Here is a 20,351-nt window from a genome sequence, read left to right as displayed (position 1 = left end):
CGTCTCCCTTTACCCACTTTTCTGTTGTCCATCCCCCAGGGACGAGGTTAATGTAGATCCCTGTGATCGGTTCCCCCTTTTATCCCACCCTCCACAGCATATTTCTTCTGCATGAAAATGTAGTTAATAGGCTGCAATAGGTATCTTTTGGTGTGCAATCAAATGTAGGCAATAATCAGCAACACCTAAGATATTCAGATTTTTGTTGTTATTGTTGCTTTAAATACTGAAATCACTCATTTTTAGACAGCTCCGAAGGGAATGCTCATCTACGTTAGTGCTGGAACATATTGAATGCTCATCACTGTTTGAAGTTTAATAACGTGCAGTGATAACTCTGCTTGAACTGCACTCCCTGAGCGATAGCTCAGGGTACATTTAAGACAGACTAGACCATAGAGTATTTAGTCCTTTGAAATATAACTGGGTTTGTGAGGGCGGATCTGCGTATATTTGAACCATGGGTTGAGTGCCCGCTGTTAAAGGAGACCAGAACACACTTCCCTTTGTGTGGTTTGGTTAACCTGGAATAGTTTTAAATATTGGTCTTGTTAAAAGGAGCCCTTTTGAAAAGTGTCCCTATACCTATATATTGTTTAAAATTTCAAAATACATGACACTTTGTAACTTTGACTCAAATGAAAATAATAGTAATTTTGAGGGGAAAATCTTATTTCCATTTGCAAATGTAGAATCTTTCACTTTGATCTTTTCTATGCATGTTGAACAAGCTTGTTTGCATGGAAAACATGGATGTTTTTCTTCTCTTAGGTGGTATGAAAGTGAGATTCCAAAGCTGATCACTTTTTACATCAAGCCTTTGAATTTATCTTCTTAGCCAATTAAAAAAATGTCACAAATATGTTTTATATTGTTAAATACCTTCCTAAGAGATTTAAGTGATGAAGGTTGTCTTGGCTTGAGCCTCTTAAAACAAGGTCAGGTTTTATTAATAACTGAACTTTCTTCATCATTTTCAACAGGTAGCAGAGGGGAAACAAGAGGAAATCCAACAGAAGGGACAAGCTGAGAAAAAAGAATTACAACTCAAAATAGATGAGATGGAAGGAAAAGAACAGGAGCTCCAAGCCAAGATAGAAGCTCTTCAGGCTGATAATGATTTCACCAATGAGAGGCTAGCAGCTTTACAAGGTAAGTGAGCCATTTAGAAATTGATTTGATTTGATTCTTTTTTTTTTTCTTTTTATCTGTGAAATATCTTTTTCTTGGACTTTTATTCACAGTACGGTTAGAGCATCTTCAGGAGAAAACTCTTAAAGAATACAGCAGCTTAGGTAGGTGTCATCCAGATTCCTTACTTATAGCTGATTCTTGTCATTAAACTTTTGACCTTGTTTACTATCTCAAATTGGATTTTTCTCTTTTTTAAGAGCAAGGGCTATTTTATTAGGTATAAAGTACACTCTTTTAGGGGCAAATTTATTTTCTTTAATATGCTTGGTTGCCACCAGTGGGCACTCTTGTTTAGTCCTTGAGATAAATGACCTTTTTGCAACTGACACATTTCACTTAGAGATAATCAAATACAAAAATACACGAGCTATCGGATCCGCTTTCTTTTGCGGCTCATTGGAGGCTACTATGCAGCTGTAGTTTCCCTGGGGTAGAAAATGACATGTTGATCCCTTTTTGTAAAAATAAATTTAAATTGTTCTACATAATGTCAATGTAAGTGGGAATACAAATGCCATGATTATATTTGAGACCCATTTTAAAGTAACACTTTGTTTGATCAGGCAATGATGCACTGTCTTAATCCTAGGGATACAAGTCGATGACTTCTTACCTAAAATAAATGGGAGCACAGAAAAAGGTAGTGTAAAAAGCTTAAATACTTTTCTTTCGTAATATCCTTTTACTATTTAAGCAAGATAGGGATATCAGGACTTTTAGGTTTTAAGTATTTGCAATGAAAAGCATGATACTCACTGAGTCCTGTCTTAAAATCATGTTTCCCTTTATTTTATAAGATTCAGTGCTATGATCTATTCTTAGATATCCTTTGTTATGTGGAAATTTCACTTAAGTAGTAAAAAACTTATGAATTTCAGCAATAGCATTGATTTAAATAATTTTGTCATCCCCTCTACTCCCTCCTCCCACTGTAGATAGTAATTCAAAGAAATCTTGTTTCTTCAAGCTCAGCCTCCTGGAAATAATTGATTCCCATTTCTAATGTTTGTGCCATCTCCTTGGACCTCTCCTAAGAGTTTAATTATCAGTCCATTGAGTCGTTGGACATGTAAAAACTATCATTTATTCATCTGTTTCATCAATCACAATCAGAACACAGTTATCATTTCTGCCATTAAAAAAATCCTTAATTAGTTTTGGATCCATGTCTTTTATTTCTGGGTTACTTGGGTTCTCTCTTATGTCAAAAACCTATACCTACTATTGGCTACATAGGGTATTTTTTTACCCCATTCCTTCAGTATTTCTTTTGTCATTACAATTTCTATTCATTTTTCTCACCCTCCACCCAACACTAATTGAGCACCAGCTGTGTGGCCAGATCCTACACTAGATCCTTGGAGGAATGAATTAATAGAACTACTTTTTGTGTATATATTTACAAATTGTAAGCTTTTCATTTCAATTTTTATGTAGACCATATATTTGTTTCCAAACTTATTTGGCCTACCACCCCCTTTCAAAAATAAAATTTACTCAGCACTCCCTGGCAATGAAAAACTTTATACTTTAGCCCATGATCCACAATAAAGTGTAGTTATCTACTTTGCAGTCCCCTTGGATCAGTCCAACACCCCTTAGTGGGTGGTATCACCCACTTTAGGAAACTGATACAGACATTAGTGGAAGATATCAGGGTCAATATCCAGAACCTATTTTTTCCATATATCAGAGGATATCTGGGATATCTTTATCATCTTTAGACGGCAGCCAAAATCTAGTAAGGTTTAAAGGTGTAGTTTACATTCATTATATAATAATTACTAGTTGCTGTTCATTAAGCAAATCCATGTAGAATTATTTCTTCTAAAAGCTAGTTATCCTTAAAAGTTTTTAATTTCTATTGTCATTATATCTTTACTTCTCTCCCTCTGGCATGCAACTTTTTATTCAGATCCATCCTCCTCTTGACTTGAGCATGACTTAATTAGTAATGAATATTAATCCAAGGCAGGACCCTTATAGTCCTCACTTAGAGAACCCTTTTATGCACAACTGAACCATTGTTACTGTCTAGAGCTGTCAAATTACTACTGTAAATATTTGCCAATTCCAATTGATTCAGATGAGAATAGTTATAGATAGATCTTTGATTTAAGTTGAAAGATGTTATCTTAGATATTTTAAGGTAAATCCTCGTTGGCATTAGCATACCTATGATAGTATATTTGGTTTTTGGTAGTAATAAATTAGGTAGTGAGAGAGTGACTAATGAGATATTTTTATAGAAACTGGGTAGTAAATTTCTGGATATACACAAAATCTTTTATACCAGATTTAGTTAAAGAGTAGGCTTTGGGACAATATAGTTCTCTTTTGAATCACCTATGATATAGTAATGACAACTCTCAAATTAATATTTCTTCAATGACCCCATCTTTTTGAAATTAATTTAAAGTATCCTATGATAGCCCAGGTTTTTGTTCTGTAAGATTGTTTTGTATCTTGTCTATTAAACACAATTTAAATATATCTTACGGAGTATAAAACAGTGCTGTCCAATAAAAATATGAAAACCACATATATAATTTGAATCTTTCTGGTAGCCACATGTTAAAATGTGAAAACAAACGATTAATTTTAATTATATTTTTATTTAACCCACTATTTCCAAAATATTATTTTAACATGTCATCAATATTTTAAAAATTAATGATTTACTTTTTTTCAGTAAGGCTTTGCAATCGAATATGTACTTTTTTTTCTTTATCATTTTATTAGGGGCTCATACAGAATATGTATTTTTTTCTACTTACAGCACATACCAGTTTGAACTAGCCATACTTAAAGAGATCAATAGCTACATATGGCTAACATTAGATCAGATATAGAAAATAAAAATTCATAGAAAGTATATTTTTCTGAGTAAAATACATTTGAGTACATCTTTATTATTTTTTGTTTCTCTCATAGTCTTTTTTTTTTTTTACATACTTACAACCCTATTTAATATTATAGATCCCATTCCCCAATAAGTCTCAGATTCCCTTATCCTTTGTGTTTTTAGTAAAATGAATTCTCAAAGGCCTAAATTCAATTAATGAAGTATTAAAGGAGTCATGACCCAGTCCTTTACATATACAAGATGGCTTCAAAGATTTGTAGAAAAAATTCAGTATATTTTAATCCCATTTTCCCACAAACTTTTGGAAAGCCTCCCTTGTGCTCTCAGAGATTTTTTTCTCTTGGGTTTTTAGGAAATGCCTTTGTGGAAAACAAATATAGATTTTTTTAATACTGATTTTGGATTTTATCTGTCATTATATTAAGTACTTTAATGTGATGTTAGGATATTAAAATCAGAGTATAGAATGAATGATTTTCCTTGGTAGTAATTGTAAGGCTTTGCAACTTTTTTTGCAAAGTAGTGGGGGTTAGTGAGATGTCCTGCTTTAATGAATGTCATCTAAAGTCCTTTGGATAAAATTTGGTTTCAGTTAAGTATTATGATGCCTTATGGTTAAGTTAAAATTTGCTTTCAAATGAGCTTTCCTATTTAACAATGATGTATATTTCTTTTGAATTTTGAAACTGGTTTACATGACATTTATATCATGTAATTAATGTCCAACTGAAAGTTTTGGTTTTCTTGACTCCAATTGGAAAATTCTATTAATTAGATTTAAATTTTTATCCCAATTATTGCCACCCTTAGATTTTATCTTTCTTATTTTGTGGCTGTGTTGTATTTCTATGTAGTATTCTAAGTATGTAATTCATTAGACTCTCAAACATGAGCTTTACCAAACTCCACCCCTCCAATGTTTTTATCTTGAACTGATGGTGGCTGTTCGCTGGAGGCTCCGTACTTCATGTAACTAAGTAATGGGTAACTATAGATGTGACTCTGGAGTTAATGAAGAAGGCTGAGCAGGTGGTGGCCAAGGGATGCTGAGGACTGATTAGAATAGAAGGTGCTGTCTCATGTGAAGTTGATGCACAGTTGAATAAGAGTGAGGTTGATGAGATGGGGAAGAGAAAGAGGCTTTTTTTTTTCCATTAGAGTGATGCTAATTCATGTGTCCTCTCTGCCAAGTTTTAGTACTTTTACACCTTCTTAGTCATCGAGAGCCATTGTGGAACAGTGGGTTAAGCATTGGACCGCTAACCACAGGTCAACAATTCAAGTTCACCAGCCTCCCAATGGGAGACATGAGGTTTTCTGCACCCATAAAGACGTGCAGCCTTACAGTCTTGGAAACCCAGTGGAGCAGTTCCGCATTCTCCTGTAGGATTGCACTAAGTTAGAATTGACTCAATGACAGTGAGTGAGGTAGTCACCATATTGGAATATATTTATGAGGGTGAGTCAAAAAGTGTTGTTACTAGAGTTGCAGTTCACACATGCACAGGTTTCCAAGCAAAATGTGTTCAAACATGTTTCTGTAATTAGTAGATGACTGCAGACAAGTAATATACCTTATCTTAATCTCATTAGTGTGCCTTCCTAAAATAGGCTGCATTTTGTGCCATGGGAAAAATTATTTTGAAGCTAATTTCAGTTTTTTAATAGAATTCAAGTTGACGTGTTTCCAAATCACTGAAGCTTTGCAACAAGCTTATGGGAATATTGCCCACTTAAAACAAAAGTTTTTATGTAGCTCAAATATTTTAAGGAAAACCAAGATGACCTCAAAGAGCCAAGAAAGAGAAGACTGTCGACTCTCATGTGAATGAAATGATTTCTGGTTTGAAGTCCAGAAACCGGTGGACAAAAACCGTAGAATTACCATTGATGTGATGCTACTGAAGTTGGGATTTCGTTGGTTTGGCATTTTCAATTTTAAGGGAACATCATGAACTCAGCAAGCTTTCGGCTGGATGGATGCCAAAAACACTGCAGTTTGAAAAACAGCTAGTTCAAAGAATTGATTTTCCCACCAGCCTTTTAAGCAAGATAGATGGAAGCTTTGTCTTCCTAAGACAATTTCTAATCAGGGAATCGTGGACCGAGAAGCAAAGTCAAATCCAAACACTGGCTTGTGAGGGGATCTGCTTAGCCAGTTAAATTCAAAACCGAGAAATCAGCTCAGAAGGCAATGAAGACTTTTTGGAGGGGAATTCCAAAATGGTAATCTTGGAATTTTCTCAAAGGACACAGGATGATCATGGGGGCTTTTTATGAAGGCCTTTTTTAAAACTGAGGACTGCATTGGTGAGAAAAAGGCCAGGAAAGTTGCACGTAGGGTTTTTTTTTCTTCTGTCAACACCAGGCTCTTGCTCATTCTTCAAGTAGGTAGCAAGAGCTATCGCAGAAGAATTGTATTGGGAAACCTTACCCTATCCACTGACCTTTTCCTGTTAGACTTCCTTTTGTTCCCTAAACTCATCAGTGGGAGGAGTACAATTTGAGTCCATTGAGGGTAGCACACTTCCATTTTGACCTACAAATTGAAGTGCACAGAATTCTTCAAGGATGGGCTGGAGAAATGGAAACACCTCCTTCCAAAGTGGATAGACCTAGATGGGAAGATGTTGAAAAACAACTTGACAATTTGTTCTCTTAAGAAAGTGTTCTGTGATTTTGCAGTGAAACTTTTTTGAATTACTGTCATATTTCTAAGACGACTTTCCATTGGAAAGGCTTTGAATTATGCAGATCTGTAATTGAAGGATGTTTTCTAGATCCAAATTTAATTCATTGAACCACAGCAAACAAAGATGATTATTTAAGGAAAAGGCTGAAACGTAAATAAAGCGGAGTATTTGATTTTGATTGTCCCCATCCATTTTAAAATTTAAAAATCTCTGACCTGAACAAAACCTTCTATTTAAGGCATTACTTTATGGTGTTCATAAGGTATTTCCTTTTACCTCTTAACTAAGGTGAATGGATTGAAGAGGACTAGTAGAGAACATGTATTTGAAAATTGATTCAGCAACAACAAGTAATAATTATAAAAGCATTTAAAGGCATTTGTTAAGCTTTTGTGGAGAAAGGGGCATTTTAAAACTGAAGCTTTTAAAAGAATTATGTGAACGTATACATATATACACACATACATACGCTTTTCTTGAGCTTTTTGTATAAAAACTGCACCTTTAAAAGCTGACCATTAGGGTACAAATTAATGATTTTCAAATTATTACAATTTTAGTCATGAACTTTATTTCATTCTAACATTTATCTACATTTAGTATTAAATAAGATATACTTGACTTTTATTGGTCTTACCCAAAATTACCTATGTAAATACAGTTCCTACCTTTGCAGTTGGTTTTCAAAGACAGCATCAAACTATATCCTTAAAGGTGTTTCTTTCTTTATTAGAGCACTTGCTTTCAAAGAGTGGCGGGGACTGCACTTTTATTCATCAGTTCATAGAGTGCCAGAGTGAGTACAGAGTATTTTTCACACTAATTTTAATACAGTCAGGGACTGAAACTAAAAAGTGAGAGGGAAACCGAGGGTCTTCATGTATTTGCCTTAGTGAGAGGGGCCGAAAGGGCCATCTTCAGAGAGCAGCAAACCTCTCTTTGAGAAAAATACTATTTTTTTCTGTAGCAGTTCCTTTCATATGTGTAGCTGAGCATTTCGTGTTAGCATGGGGGTGGGTGGAGGAAATATATAATAAGCTTACTTATAAAACATGGTTTACTACGCAGGGGATGTTTAACTCCTAAACTTTTTGTTTGGATATGCAATGAAGAGTAATAATATTAACTTGCTTCGTGTTATGAATTTGATGTTTACGTTTTTGTTTTAAATAAAAAGAATAGTGGGGAGGGAGGGGGAAAATGAGCAACTGATATTAAGGGCTAAAGTAGAAGGCAAATGTTTTGAGAATGATGAGGGCAACAAATGTACATATGTGCTTGACACAATGGATGTATGTATGGGTTGTGATAAGAATTGTACAAGCCCCGAATAAAATAATTAAAAATAAGTAAATAGATAAATAAATAAAGAGAATGATCTAGTTTGGCACTCAATTCTGAAAATGGCCCTCAGCATAGCAGGAGCTCTCTGGGAATGTATACCTCATTCTATGGTGCTTCGCTTTATTGTACCTTGCAGATACTGTATTTAAAGTCAAAGGTGTGTGGCAACCCTACACCAAGCAAATCTTTTAGCATCATTTTCAACAACATATGCTCACTTTGTGACTGTGTCACATTGTGGTAATTCTCAGGGTAATTTTAATACTATTACAGTATACTGTAAATGTAACTTATATGCCCTGGGAAACCAAAAAAATTGTGCAACTCACTTTATTGCGACACAGTTTTATTGTGAAACAATTTTATTGTGGTGGTCTCGAACTGAACTTGCAATATCTCTGAGGTATACCTGTAATAATATATTGTCTTATAGTCCGGCATGTACCTTAGATAGTTATTTATGGCTGCCTTTAAGAATATTTTAAAGATACCTAAGTAGGCTAACTTTTGAGATAATTAGGACCTCTACTGAATTCTGAACAAGAATAGAAATCACTTCTATCATGAGGGCGTAATATCTTTTGGTCTTATAAGTGATCTGAAAGTCACCACATATAATAAAGGTTTGTTGATAATGTTTATACTTTTTCCTGTCTAGCATGCATTTTTCTTTTTCTGTCCTCTTTCTTTTTGAAGTGAGTTATTTTCAAAGTTTTTATGCTTATCTGCTCATTTTATGAATAGTCACATATGTTTCTTGTTCAGCCCTACAACCTCAGGAACATAGCCAACCCTTGGGTACAGCAGGCAGAAATTCAAACGTGACATTCCCTCAAGATTCTTCACATAGCAGTTTTAGAAGAGCTTCTGTTTTTTTGTCAGTTTTAGATATTATACTGTTGAATTTAAATTCGTCATTGCGTTAAGGAAATTTATTTAATAAACATTGCTTGTTGTCATTTAAAAATATATTTATGTAACAAGTTTTATTAAAATATCTTCTGGTTATTAAATTTATTTTATAGAAAATTAGCATAGGGATTTGGGACAAGATAATTGATGTCTGCCTAAATAACTATAAGTAAATATATAATCTAAAATAAAATGATTTGGGAGATATCCTTTTTATATGTGATGATTTCATTGATAAGTTACCTATATTTTTTAACATTTAGAATTAATATTTTGAGCTCAAAGAAATAGAACAGAATTTATTTTAAAAAATGTTTTACTGAATTGCCATTTTAAAAATTATCCTTTTCACCCCCCAAAAAAGCCTTTTTCATTACTTATCAATTTTTAAAAATATACTATCTACTTTCTTAATGAACATTTTATTTAAAATATTGTTATAAAATTTATGTAAAACTTAGTTGTAATTATAATGCAGAACAGTATGTTTTAAATAGAGAGAAATGTATTTGGAGATTTTTATTACACTGTAGTAATGGAGGACATATGAAATAAATAATATTCAGAGATAGAGAAGTTATATATCCTCAGTCTTTTCCATGGAATATTAAATAGCTAATAAAAATAAAATTGAGGATTATGAGGACTGTGTAGTTATATGGGGAAATGTTCAATATGTAGAGTAAAAATATAAATCTGATTCTGTGTAGAAAGAACAGAAAATGAAAACAGGCGTATTTGTTGACGTTATAACCCATGTATTTTGAGAGCAAATAGTGAAGGTTTGGACTGTCCCTTTAGCTCCTGATGAGTAAGTAGCGAGAGCTCAGTAACTGAGTGAGGAGATGAAGTGTGTCTCAAAATCTTTCAAAGTCTGTTTCTCACTTTACATTTGGACAGCCAGTCAGGATAAGTAAACCGTTTTTAAATAAATTGTTTTATTCTTTGAGCTCAAAATATTAACTCCAAAAAATAAAATATTAACTTTAAATGTCCAAAATATAGGTAACTTAATCTGGATAGCAAGTCAGGATAAGGGCATTTTGTTACTTTGTGAAAAGCACCTATCTTAGAAAATATTGTGTTTAAAAAGTATTATCACAAGTAAGACAAGATCAGCAAAAATCTTACTGAGGCAATTTTTTTCCGAAGTACATTTGGAACAATTTTGGATTATTTATGGGAAAGTGTTTGTTGCCACTGTTTTCATTGATAGACTTGAGCTGAGTTCTGATCCTAATCAATAAGCAGATATTTTGTGTGCAGTGAACTGTCCAGTGGTGTTCTCTCACTACTGTTTTACAATGCAAATGTTAGTACTCAGTTTTCATTATTATAATTTATCATAATTATATAATCTAAAATTTAAAATTTACAAATCAGGTCTTCCACTTTGATGTGATTCTTCCTAGGTAGCTCCCAAGGGAAAGAGTTTTCCGTTAGACACATGAACTTGTGTAAGGGCAGTTTGGTTGTTGGCTATCTTAACTTACAAAATGATTTTGAGGAAAATAAAGGATTGGAACACAAATCAGCTTGTTTTCCTTTTATGGTAAAGCAGACTTCTTGTTTCTTTTACTTCTCTTTTAGGAGAAAAGCTTTTAATTCCAGGCAAAGAAATCAGACTTCGAGCAGAGTTAAATATAACCTTTTGTCCAATTCTAGAACTATGAAGTAAATAATTCTGTTTAAAAAGAGCTTCATCACTGAGAATCTAGAAGCAGCAAGTAACTTTAGTAAAACCTGCTACAAGTTTTACAAGTATTTTCCTCATCAGGATTCAGACATGAATTTTCTTTAAGCAGAACTGTCCACATTTCTGAGACGTTTAGTTATATAGGCTTACTGTACAAACTTAATGGATACATTAAAACTGCTGTGTGCCACTGAAGATGTTTTCTGAGTTAACACGTTGTTTACCTGTAAACTTGTTTCATACATATTTCATTCTGTCACTTGACTGCCCTGCATGCTGAGGGAAAGATGGAGGAAGGATCTAGGGATATAAAGACCTCCCTTCAGGCCATCACTTCATGGGGATAAAGTGGGAAAGCCTTCTCTGTGCTGCTGCCTGTCCATAGGCGTTCTCGCACCACTAGAGAGCGAGAGGCGGCAGCACTGCTGGGTACCACACAAACATCCCCCTGAGAAAACCCCTGAGGGAAGCCGCTCCCCATCAAGGGCAAGTCCCTCTTGATGGTTGTTAAATATCCAGAAATAAGCCTCGTGCCTTTGTATTGTTAGATCATAGGACTCATACTATGTACTTAATTGTTCTTTATTGATAATTAGAGCCTGTTTTTTACCTAAAGATCTAATTTTCTTAATATTTCATTCTTAACACACACCCCCACCCCCACCCCTGTGATGTGTTTTTCTCCTCAACCCACTGTTTTGAAATTAAAGTCATTATCGGTGTATGCCGGGAGAAAGATGAGCCATTCTATTCCCATACAGAGTTTTTCAGTCTCAGAAACGCACGGGACAAGTCTGTCCTGCCCTGTAGGGTTGCCATGAGCCAGAATTGACTCGATAGCACTTGAATGTGGAGTTTTGTTTGGATCGGTGGTGTATGCTTCTTCCATCCCCTCCTCCTTTCTCTGAGGCCTTGCTCTCAAATACAAATGACCTAATTTGGAATATTGCATTGAATTAGTGTGGCTCTTGAGACTTACTGTTTACTTTTCATCACCCCTTGAGTTCAGCCTTTCTCAACAATTCCAGGATTGTTCTGATCACATATTCTAATTGAAACAGATTTTTTCATTTTAATTTTTTAAGCTTTCTTTCTCTAACCAAAGCAGCATATTTATCACACAGAATAGAAACACTCATGGTTCCTTTCTCATACCTCTCAAGGGAAAGCTACAGCTTGATGTTGGATGTTGATTGCTACCCTTTACAGTGGTTGTCTATTCAATCTAAGTGAGCTAGTCTTGGTTTTTTCACTGTATCTGTGCTAAATGTCCTTTTAGGTAGCTCCAGCTTATTTCTACTTCTGGGTCTATAATAGAACAAGAAAGATCTTGATGTGAATCCTCACTCAGTCTCTCCCTATCTTTGTGATTCTAGGAAAATTATTGAGTCTATATAAACATGATTTCCTCATTTATAAAATGAGATAATAGTATCTACCTAATAGGTTTGTTTTAAAAGAATGCCTGGCACATAATAAAAGTAAGAAATAGATGGTAGCTCCAAAACCAAACTCACTGCCTTCTGCTCTATGCTGACTCAAAGCAGCACCATAGGGCAGGGTAGAACTGCCCAGGTGTGTTTCCAAGACTATAACTCTTCCTGGTCTTTCTCCCACATGATAGATAGTAGATAGAAAAATATTTGAGATCCTGCAAAGAGTTTTTAATGGGAACTTTCTTACTGAAGCAACCGCCCCCTATCATTTTATGCCGTAACAAAGCAATGAAAACTGGTAGATCTAGCTCAATTATTCCTTTTTAAGTTCTGTTTTTTTCCTAATAATCAAGAACTTACTGTACTTATTAATTACCAATATGTATGCCATTTTAAAAGTTTGGATCCATCTGTGTTATTTTGATGTTCTAGTCCTGACATTATTTGTTGAATGAAATCCAAACTTTAGAGTTAGGAAGGTTGGCAGTTATAGCAGCAGATGAGCTAATCTCCTTTATATTAACCCAACCCACCTGTCTGTCAGCTTGTTTAAGATCCCTAGGCAGCTGACATCAGGATCTGAAAGTGCTTCTAGTTTAGCGTGTTAATTAGTTGTAACTGTCATATGAGGAAAATAGCCTGTGACTTGACTTTAAGACTAAATCCAGTCTTGGCGTGCCTTTGTTTCCTTTAGGCTTCTTTTGAATGCATTGTCGGATTAGTGTCACGTTTTTATATTGTGCCATGTAGTAACATGGGTAGTGCATGATTATTTTTGTCAGCCAAGAAGTAAACTTGGTTTTGTCCTTTTCAGTCTTTGGCAAGCTTTGGTAGTATTTACAACTCCATCCTGTGTTTTCTGACTAGATAAAGAGTGCTTAGATAATGGTTCTCAAGTATTAAAATTATAATTTTATACAGTTCTACTCCTTGGTAGAATCCTCATGTAAATACCTATACATGTATAAAACCAGTCACTGTAGAGTTAACTCCCAACTCATTGTGACCCTGTGTATTTTAGAGTGTAACTGTGCCCTGGGGGGTACCAGGGACTGATTTTTGCAAAGTAAATCTCTGGATCTTTTTTCCCAAGAACCTCTTGTGGTCAAGTGGAAGTAATACAAAAGACCTTCCGTAGTCAAATTGGGGTTTATACAGAGGTGTGTTCAAGAAAAGAGCCTGGCACAGAAAGAATACATATAACTATTTAGTTGTTCTTATTTAGAAGATCTGGCTATAAAGAAATATAAGATATTAAACAACATTAAGGCAGAGTAATTGCCGCCTTTGTGTGGGAGGGGGAGGTGTTTTTGTTAGGAAGAGGGATATTGAAGAGCTTTGGCATTATGGAAAAGTTCGATTTCTTGGGTTGGGCATTTGCTTTATAAGAAAAATTATTAACTTATACATTTATATTTATGCCTGCTTATTGGGTTTATTATCTTTGTAAATAGAACATTAAAATAGGAGAAAATGAATAATTACTTCCCTGAAGTGTCCCTAAAAAAGAAGTTTTTAAAAAGAATACCAGTATTGTTCAACACTTTTTACATAGATTTAATTAATTTTTTAAAATAAATCATCTAGTGGTATACACACTGAAGAAAAATAAAAGACTATAAGGGGACGGACAGGAAATGGCAGAGGGGTGATTCTCAACCCCGTGGGAGATGGCACTTCAGTTGAGATGGGTGGATAAGGTGTACATGTATATAGGTGGACTGAGGAGAGGCTTTTAGAACCAATGCCTTTAGAAAGAATTCCTTGTTTTATTTGAAGTGCCAGATAAAGTATGTTATGCTTTGTTGGCTATAAGGTTACAGAACTATCCTACTCTGCTATTGTAGTGAAAAGCAGCCAGAGACAGTATATAAATGAGTAGCCTTGGATATGTACACTGCTGCAGATAAGAGCCTGCAACACAGTGAATCCAGGACAGATAAACCCCTCAGGACCAATAATGAGAATAGAGATACTAGGAGGATAGGGGGAAGGAGGGGGCAGAAAGTGAATATCTGTGTACTGAACCAGATTGTTGGTCACCAAGTTTCCATTCCTTAAAATAAAAAGATAATAAGATTTCACTTCAAAGAAACGGATCAGACCAAGAGTGAACACTGATACTGACATTTGAAAATCACCCTGCAAACTACCACTGTGCCACCCAACAGATTGTCAGCTTTTTATTGTCTGATCACAATGATCAACATATAATCCCCTCCCGGGGAGACAAACAACTGAAAAGTGGATCAAGGGAGACAGCAGACAATGTAAGATATGAAAATAATAATTTATAATGTATTGAGGGTTCGTGAGGAAGGAAGGGTTGGGGAGTGAAGAGAAAAAAATGAGCTGATATAAAGGGTTAAGTAGAAAAAAAGTACTTTGAAAATGATGGCAATATGTGTACAGATGTGCTTGACACAATGGATGAATGTATGGATTGTGAAAAGAATTGTAAGAGCCCCCAATAAAAGTATTTAATTAAAAAAAAGATGCAATAATGTTAAATAATAAAAATAGTTATTTAATACCCCAAAAAAAGAATAATGTTGAATCTGCAGAACACATATGTGGATAAACCTGGAGGACCTTATGCTAAGCAATCATAATAGGATAAATATCATGAGACCACTATTGTAAAAAGTGAAGAAAAGATTTTCACATAAAAAGCAAAGCATTTTTTGTTGGTTCCTAGAGTTGGAAGGGGAACAGCGGGGAAGTGACCGACTAAGGAAACCAAACCAAACCAAAATCAAACTTGGGGCCATTGAGTTGATTTCAATTCATAGTGACCTTTTAGAACGGAGTGGAATTGCCCCTTGGGTTTCTAAGACTGTAAATCTTGAAAATCTCATTTTTCTCCTGAGGAGTGACTAGTGGATTTAAATTGCTGACCATGGGTAACCCAGTATGCCGTGCCACCAGGGCTCAGCTAGAGAGTAGAGGGTGAAAGGGCCGGCAACATACGATGAGAGGAAGATGGCTAAACAACAACAATTAAGGCAGCAGGGGAAGACACTGGAACAAGTGCAACTATTAAAGGCCACAGGGGTAAATGCTGTTACATGCATAGTCCTGCAGTAACTGAACTATGAGTAGATGCATGGATAGACACATAGACTAAATGGATATGGGAGAATAGAAGTATACTCAAAGATATATAGGTTTGACAGGATATTTTTATAAGGATATCCTCCTTTGCTGCAAATAAATTCATGAATATGGTAGAATATATAGAGGATAAAGCTCAAAAACTTATTAGACATTACTAAACACCTTGAAGGAATGTGTCTCTGGCTCGGGGGCTAGGACCATAGTCTTGGGAGATACCAGCCTCAATGGGCATACCATAGTCCACAGATAATGTTCTTTCTACTGGAGTTTTAAAAACTATGAGCCACTATCTAAGGTGTCTATTGGTCTCTCCCTGTCTGGAGGAAAGAAGAGTGCTGTGAAAGTAACAGAAACCAAAGACACCTGGAAACAGTCCAGTGAACTAATGAACCATGCAAACATCAGTCTCCACAGCCCTGAGACTAGAAGAACTAGATGGTGCCCAACTACCACTACCAACTACTACAAAAGGGATCACTTTGGAAAACTGTGGAGAGTGAGAGAAAAATGTGGAACAATCCCAAATTCATAAGATTATGTGTACTTCTCTGATAGAGACCCCAGAAACCCCAGAAACTATATCCCTTAGTCACCCTTCAAATCTGGAGGGTAACTCTAGTGGGGTACACACACCTTACAACAGTGGCTCTCAACCTGTGGGTCATGACCCCTTTGGGGGTTGAACGACCCTTTCATAGGGATCACCAAAGACCTTTGGAAAACATATTTCCGATGGTCTTGGGAACCGAGATACCACTCCTTTATCTGTCTCCAGGTGGATCTGCCCACATGCAGATAAACATCCATATATGAGTACCCACCATGAACACTGTCACTCATGCTACACCATGCTTCAAGACTAAATTTTATTTGTCATTATAAAAAATATTTCGCAATATATTAATTGCATATTATTTTGTGATTAATCATTATGCTTTTATTATGTTCAATTTGTAGCAATGAATCCTGCATATCAGATATTTACATTATGATTCATAACAGTAGCAAAATGACAGTTATGAACCAGCAACAAAAATAATTTTATGGTTGGGGGGTTACCACAACATAAGAAACTGTATTAAAGGGTCTCGGCATTAGGAAGATTGAGAGCCACTGCACTAGGTTTAGGAAAGGAGGAATAGAAACAGGAAACACAAGGAGGAAAGGTATTAAGTGATGATACATTGAGGGGATTGTAATGTGTGAGATGAAACAAAATGTGTATGAATTGTTGAAGGTGAAATTGATGATCTGCTCTGAAAACCTTTCCCCAATTCACAATATAAAGTTTTTAAAAATCATGCTATTAGAAGAGGCAGTAGAGGGAATATTATGGAAAATATAATAAAAAACCAGGAATTTTTGTTTGTTTTGTTTTAAGGGGAAATGTTAGAAAGTTAGATTAATCCTTGAGACCTACCATCTGAATAATAAGAGTTCCAGAGATGGGAGAAATAGGGAGAGAAAAGGTAGAGAAGAAAAAGGGTTGGGGGGAAGAAAATAAGAATTTATTAATAAAATAGCAGATAATTCCCCAGAAATGCGCTTCTAAACTGAAAGGATGGACTGAGTGGTTAGCACAATAAATGAATGGGGCTTCAAGAACTTCCTGAAAAGATGGAATTAAAATATACTGGTGGAATTTTTCTGTAAACTTGGTTAGTCCTTCTCAAACACTTTTTGTAGACCACACACTAATAAGCAAAACAAAATGAAAATATCCATGTATTGTATGATTTCACTTCAGAAACATGCAGAATAGGTAAATCCATCCAGACAAACAGCAGCAGATAAGTGGTTGCCAGGGGCAGTGTAGAGGAAGGAATGGGGAGTGGCTGCGAATGGTACACGTTTCCATTTATGGGATGAAAAGTCTTGGAACTCGATAGAGGCGGTAGTTGCACAACATTGTGAATGTACTAAATCACCGCTCACTTTTAAATGGTTGATATTTAGTGCTGTGCATACATCTCACTTGAGTTTAAAGCAAAAATCACGTACACTGATTTTTAAAACACCATGGATGAAAATTCTAAAAACTTCCAGAGAGAAACAGAGGGGTCCCACATTGTATTTGTTATAAAAACACACCACCATTGGGTCTACTCAGATTTACAGCAACTGACGGGACAGAGTGGAAATGCCCCCGTAGGAGTTCTAAAGATGTAAATCATATAGAAGCAGATTGCCAATTTTTTATCTTGTTGAGCTGCTGATGGGTTCAAACCAATCACCTCAAAGTTAGCAGTCAAGTGCTTAACCACTGTGCCACCAAGGTTCCTTGTATTAGTGATAGTGTGTTCAATAAAATAGAATAGGATTAAAAATTATGAAAAGGAGCCATAGGCTTTGGCTGATAGGTGGTTGTGGTGATTTTAAAGTGCTTTTGACTCAATAGTTAGTGTGGACCAAATTGCAGTTTGTTGAAGAATGCGAGAATAAAGAATTATTTTTCATAGTGCAAAAATAGACATTGAAGGAAACTGACATTCAGAATTGAGGGATTAAGAAAAAAGGATACATTATCTCCTCTTGGAGATGTAGAATATGAAAATCTGAATTCAAATTATTTTCAAAAGTTGTGTTATACATTTACAGAGAATCTCCCATAAAACACAAAAGAAAATTTTTTTCTTTAATTTTTATTCTAAAATGATTTTCTTCCTGAAATATTAAGGCCTCTCTGATGAATTTATCATTAGGGGAAAGTAAACTATTAGTGTAACATAAAATCTGCTACTTTATTTAAATAAAATAACTTCCAGAATTCCTTTATTTAAACTTTTAATATCCTTGATTTAAAGAATGTTGATTTTGAATCATCAAATCTTCTAATAAAGCAAAAATTAATTAAAAGTAAAGGCAAAACTTCTATTTCCAAGTTGTTCTCCTGCTTTAATCTGATTGTTCTACTAAAGTCCAAGAGTTCTTTCTGTTCCCCTCCTAGGTTCAAGCCTGGTAATAGGAGCAATGTTAATAGTTTTAAATTTGGTCATGGAATGTGCTACACTGCCCTGCTGGGGAACGCTGCTCAGTTTGGCCTTGGAGAGTAACATTTTATTTTCTTTGGCAGAGAAGCTGATCGTCGAGGGGCATCTAACCAAAGTGGTTGGAGATACAAAGCTCTCAAAAGGTTAGTTCTCTGATTTTTCTATGGATTTTGACAACATTTTTGAATAATGAAAACTAGGTTCCATTTTCAAGGTCATTCTGTTTTAACCATCAGTTTATTTGTAGCTTTTAAAATAGCAATCCACTGACAATACTAGGGGATATACAAAATAGTTGGACTTGTGTTTTATAAAGGATCTATTAATTGGAAAATTTATTTTAAATTGGTGTATGCCTATAAATTTTTTAAAGTTAGTGCTTGATTAGTTTCTCTACGTATTACAGATTTTCTGCAATCTCTGTGTGTCGCTTTCAGCTTCCATCTCAAAATTTTAATCAAACACAATGTAAATCTCTTATGAAACAGCTTAATGGGTAAAAAATTGGAACAGTTTCTGGTTATATTTAATATCTTTGAATGTTTGACATCTTGATTTTTTAAAGTAATTTGTAGAATCTGCTTGTATTTTATAATAAATGTCTGTCTATAATTGTAAATGTAGTTTGTTCAATGTAGTTTATTCTGTTTACTTTTTTTACAATGTCATAGAACAAAAGGAAGTTTTAAAACATTTTTTCAGTTACTTTCATACAGAAAGAATCATACACATACTAAAAAGATAACATTCTTTCAAATTTCTGGTAGCTTCTATATTTGGAGAAAGAATATGCAGAATATGTATCAGTGATATTGTTCTGACAAACAGGCATTGAGTTTCAGAATGGCAAACTATTTTTAGTATATGCAGAAATTTATTTCATCTTATTAAAATGGTATGAGAACAGATTTTAAAATAGCCTTTACATCACCACCTAAATACCTATTCACATTAGTTCACTGAATAGCCAGCATTTTGAAGTAGAAGCAGAACCTGAGGGAGGGGGTTGGGAATCATCACATCTTTTTTTTAAGTAGCTTGCATCTTAGTGCTCCTGTTTAATTTGAAATGATATGCAGCTTTATGGCTTCCTTTTTGAAACATGACTGTAAAATACGGATTGAAAGCTTTACAAAGCATACTATTTGATGCAGAAATTCCACTTAAGCGTTTTCTCCTAAGAAAACAAATTGAGCAAATATGCAAAAAACACTTGCTTCAGTGTGGGTTTAAAAGTGAAAAAGAAGAAAGCACACATGTCCAACAATAAGAGTATTCAGTAAATAAATTAGGGCAAGCCCATGCAGATGAATAAGATGCAACCTTTAAGAATGATATGATACACATGCAAGCTTATGACTTGGGGAAATCTTCAAAATATATTGTTGAGTGAAAAACTGAAGTTAAAAGCAATATGTATTTTTTTAAAAAGCAATATGCATAACACATGCTTTAAAAATAATTTTTATGTAATAGAAAAAACTGAAATTATATATACCCAGAAACCAACATTTTATATTATTTCTCACAGCACATACCGATATGCTACTATTCCTTATAATAAGCTAGATGGTTAAATAATGCTTTGTATCTGATTAAGGACCCCTGTTGTCACCATGGATTAGGCCTTGGGCTGCTAAAGGCAGTTCAAACTTACTAGCCACTTACTGGAGAAAGATGAGGTCTTCGTCCATAGAGATGTAGTCTTGTTAACCCTATGTTGGGTTGCTGTGAATTGGAATCGAACTACATGGCAGTGGATTTGCTTTTGGTTTTGTGTTATAGCTGACTATAAAGTATTTTATTTTGGATTTGATTTCATTATCTTTAAGGTGCTTTCATTGGTGATATTTTTGATGGAATTTTACTTTTTAAATTTTTTAATCATTTTTATTAGGGGCTCAGATAACTCTTATCATAATCCATACATACATCAATTGTGAAAAGCGCATTTGTACATTCTTTGCCCTCATCGTTCTCAAAACATTTGCTCTCTACTTAAGCCTTTGGCATCAGCTCCTCATTTTTCCCCCTTCCTCCCTACTCCCCCCTCCCTCATGAGCCCTTGATAATTTATAAATTATTATTTTGTCATATCTTATA

The 20,351-nt window shown here is 34.8% G+C and overlaps 1 protein-coding gene across 22 annotated transcripts in view; it reads left to right on the top strand.

Annotated features, from left to right (window-relative positions):
• LOC101663503 (sarcolemma associated protein) overlaps window positions 1-20,351 on the top strand; it is a 165,744-nt gene that overhangs the window by 105,297 nt on the left and 40,096 nt on the right. For 4 of the 22 annotated variants that reach the window (XM_045290079.1, XM_013004585.2, XM_045290080.1 and 1 more), the window contains exons 10-14: window positions 984-1,152; window positions 1,245-1,295; window positions 1,784-1,834; window positions 7,487-7,549; window positions 18,332-18,391. In XM_045290079.1, coding sequence (XP_045146014.1) covers window positions 984-1,152; window positions 1,245-1,295; window positions 1,784-1,834; window positions 7,487-7,549; window positions 18,332-18,391 — 394 coding nt within the window. The remainder of the gene's footprint in view (window positions 1-983; window positions 1,153-1,244; window positions 1,296-1,783; window positions 1,835-7,486; window positions 7,550-18,331; window positions 18,392-20,351) is intronic. The other 18 variants (XM_045290084.1, XM_004702401.2, XM_045290085.1 and 15 more) reach the window with 6 other exon arrangements.

The sequence above is a fragment of the Echinops telfairi genome, unplaced genomic scaffold (assembly GCF_000313985.2).
Source record: "Echinops telfairi isolate 266 unplaced genomic scaffold, ASM31398v2 ScPeMD7_31;HRSCAF=116, whole genome shotgun sequence".
Lineage (NCBI taxonomy): Eukaryota > Metazoa > Chordata > Mammalia > Afrosoricida > Tenrecidae > Echinops > Echinops telfairi.
The sequence above is the reverse complement of the archived record's forward strand: the minus strand, read 5'-3'. Positions and strand labels throughout refer to the sequence as shown.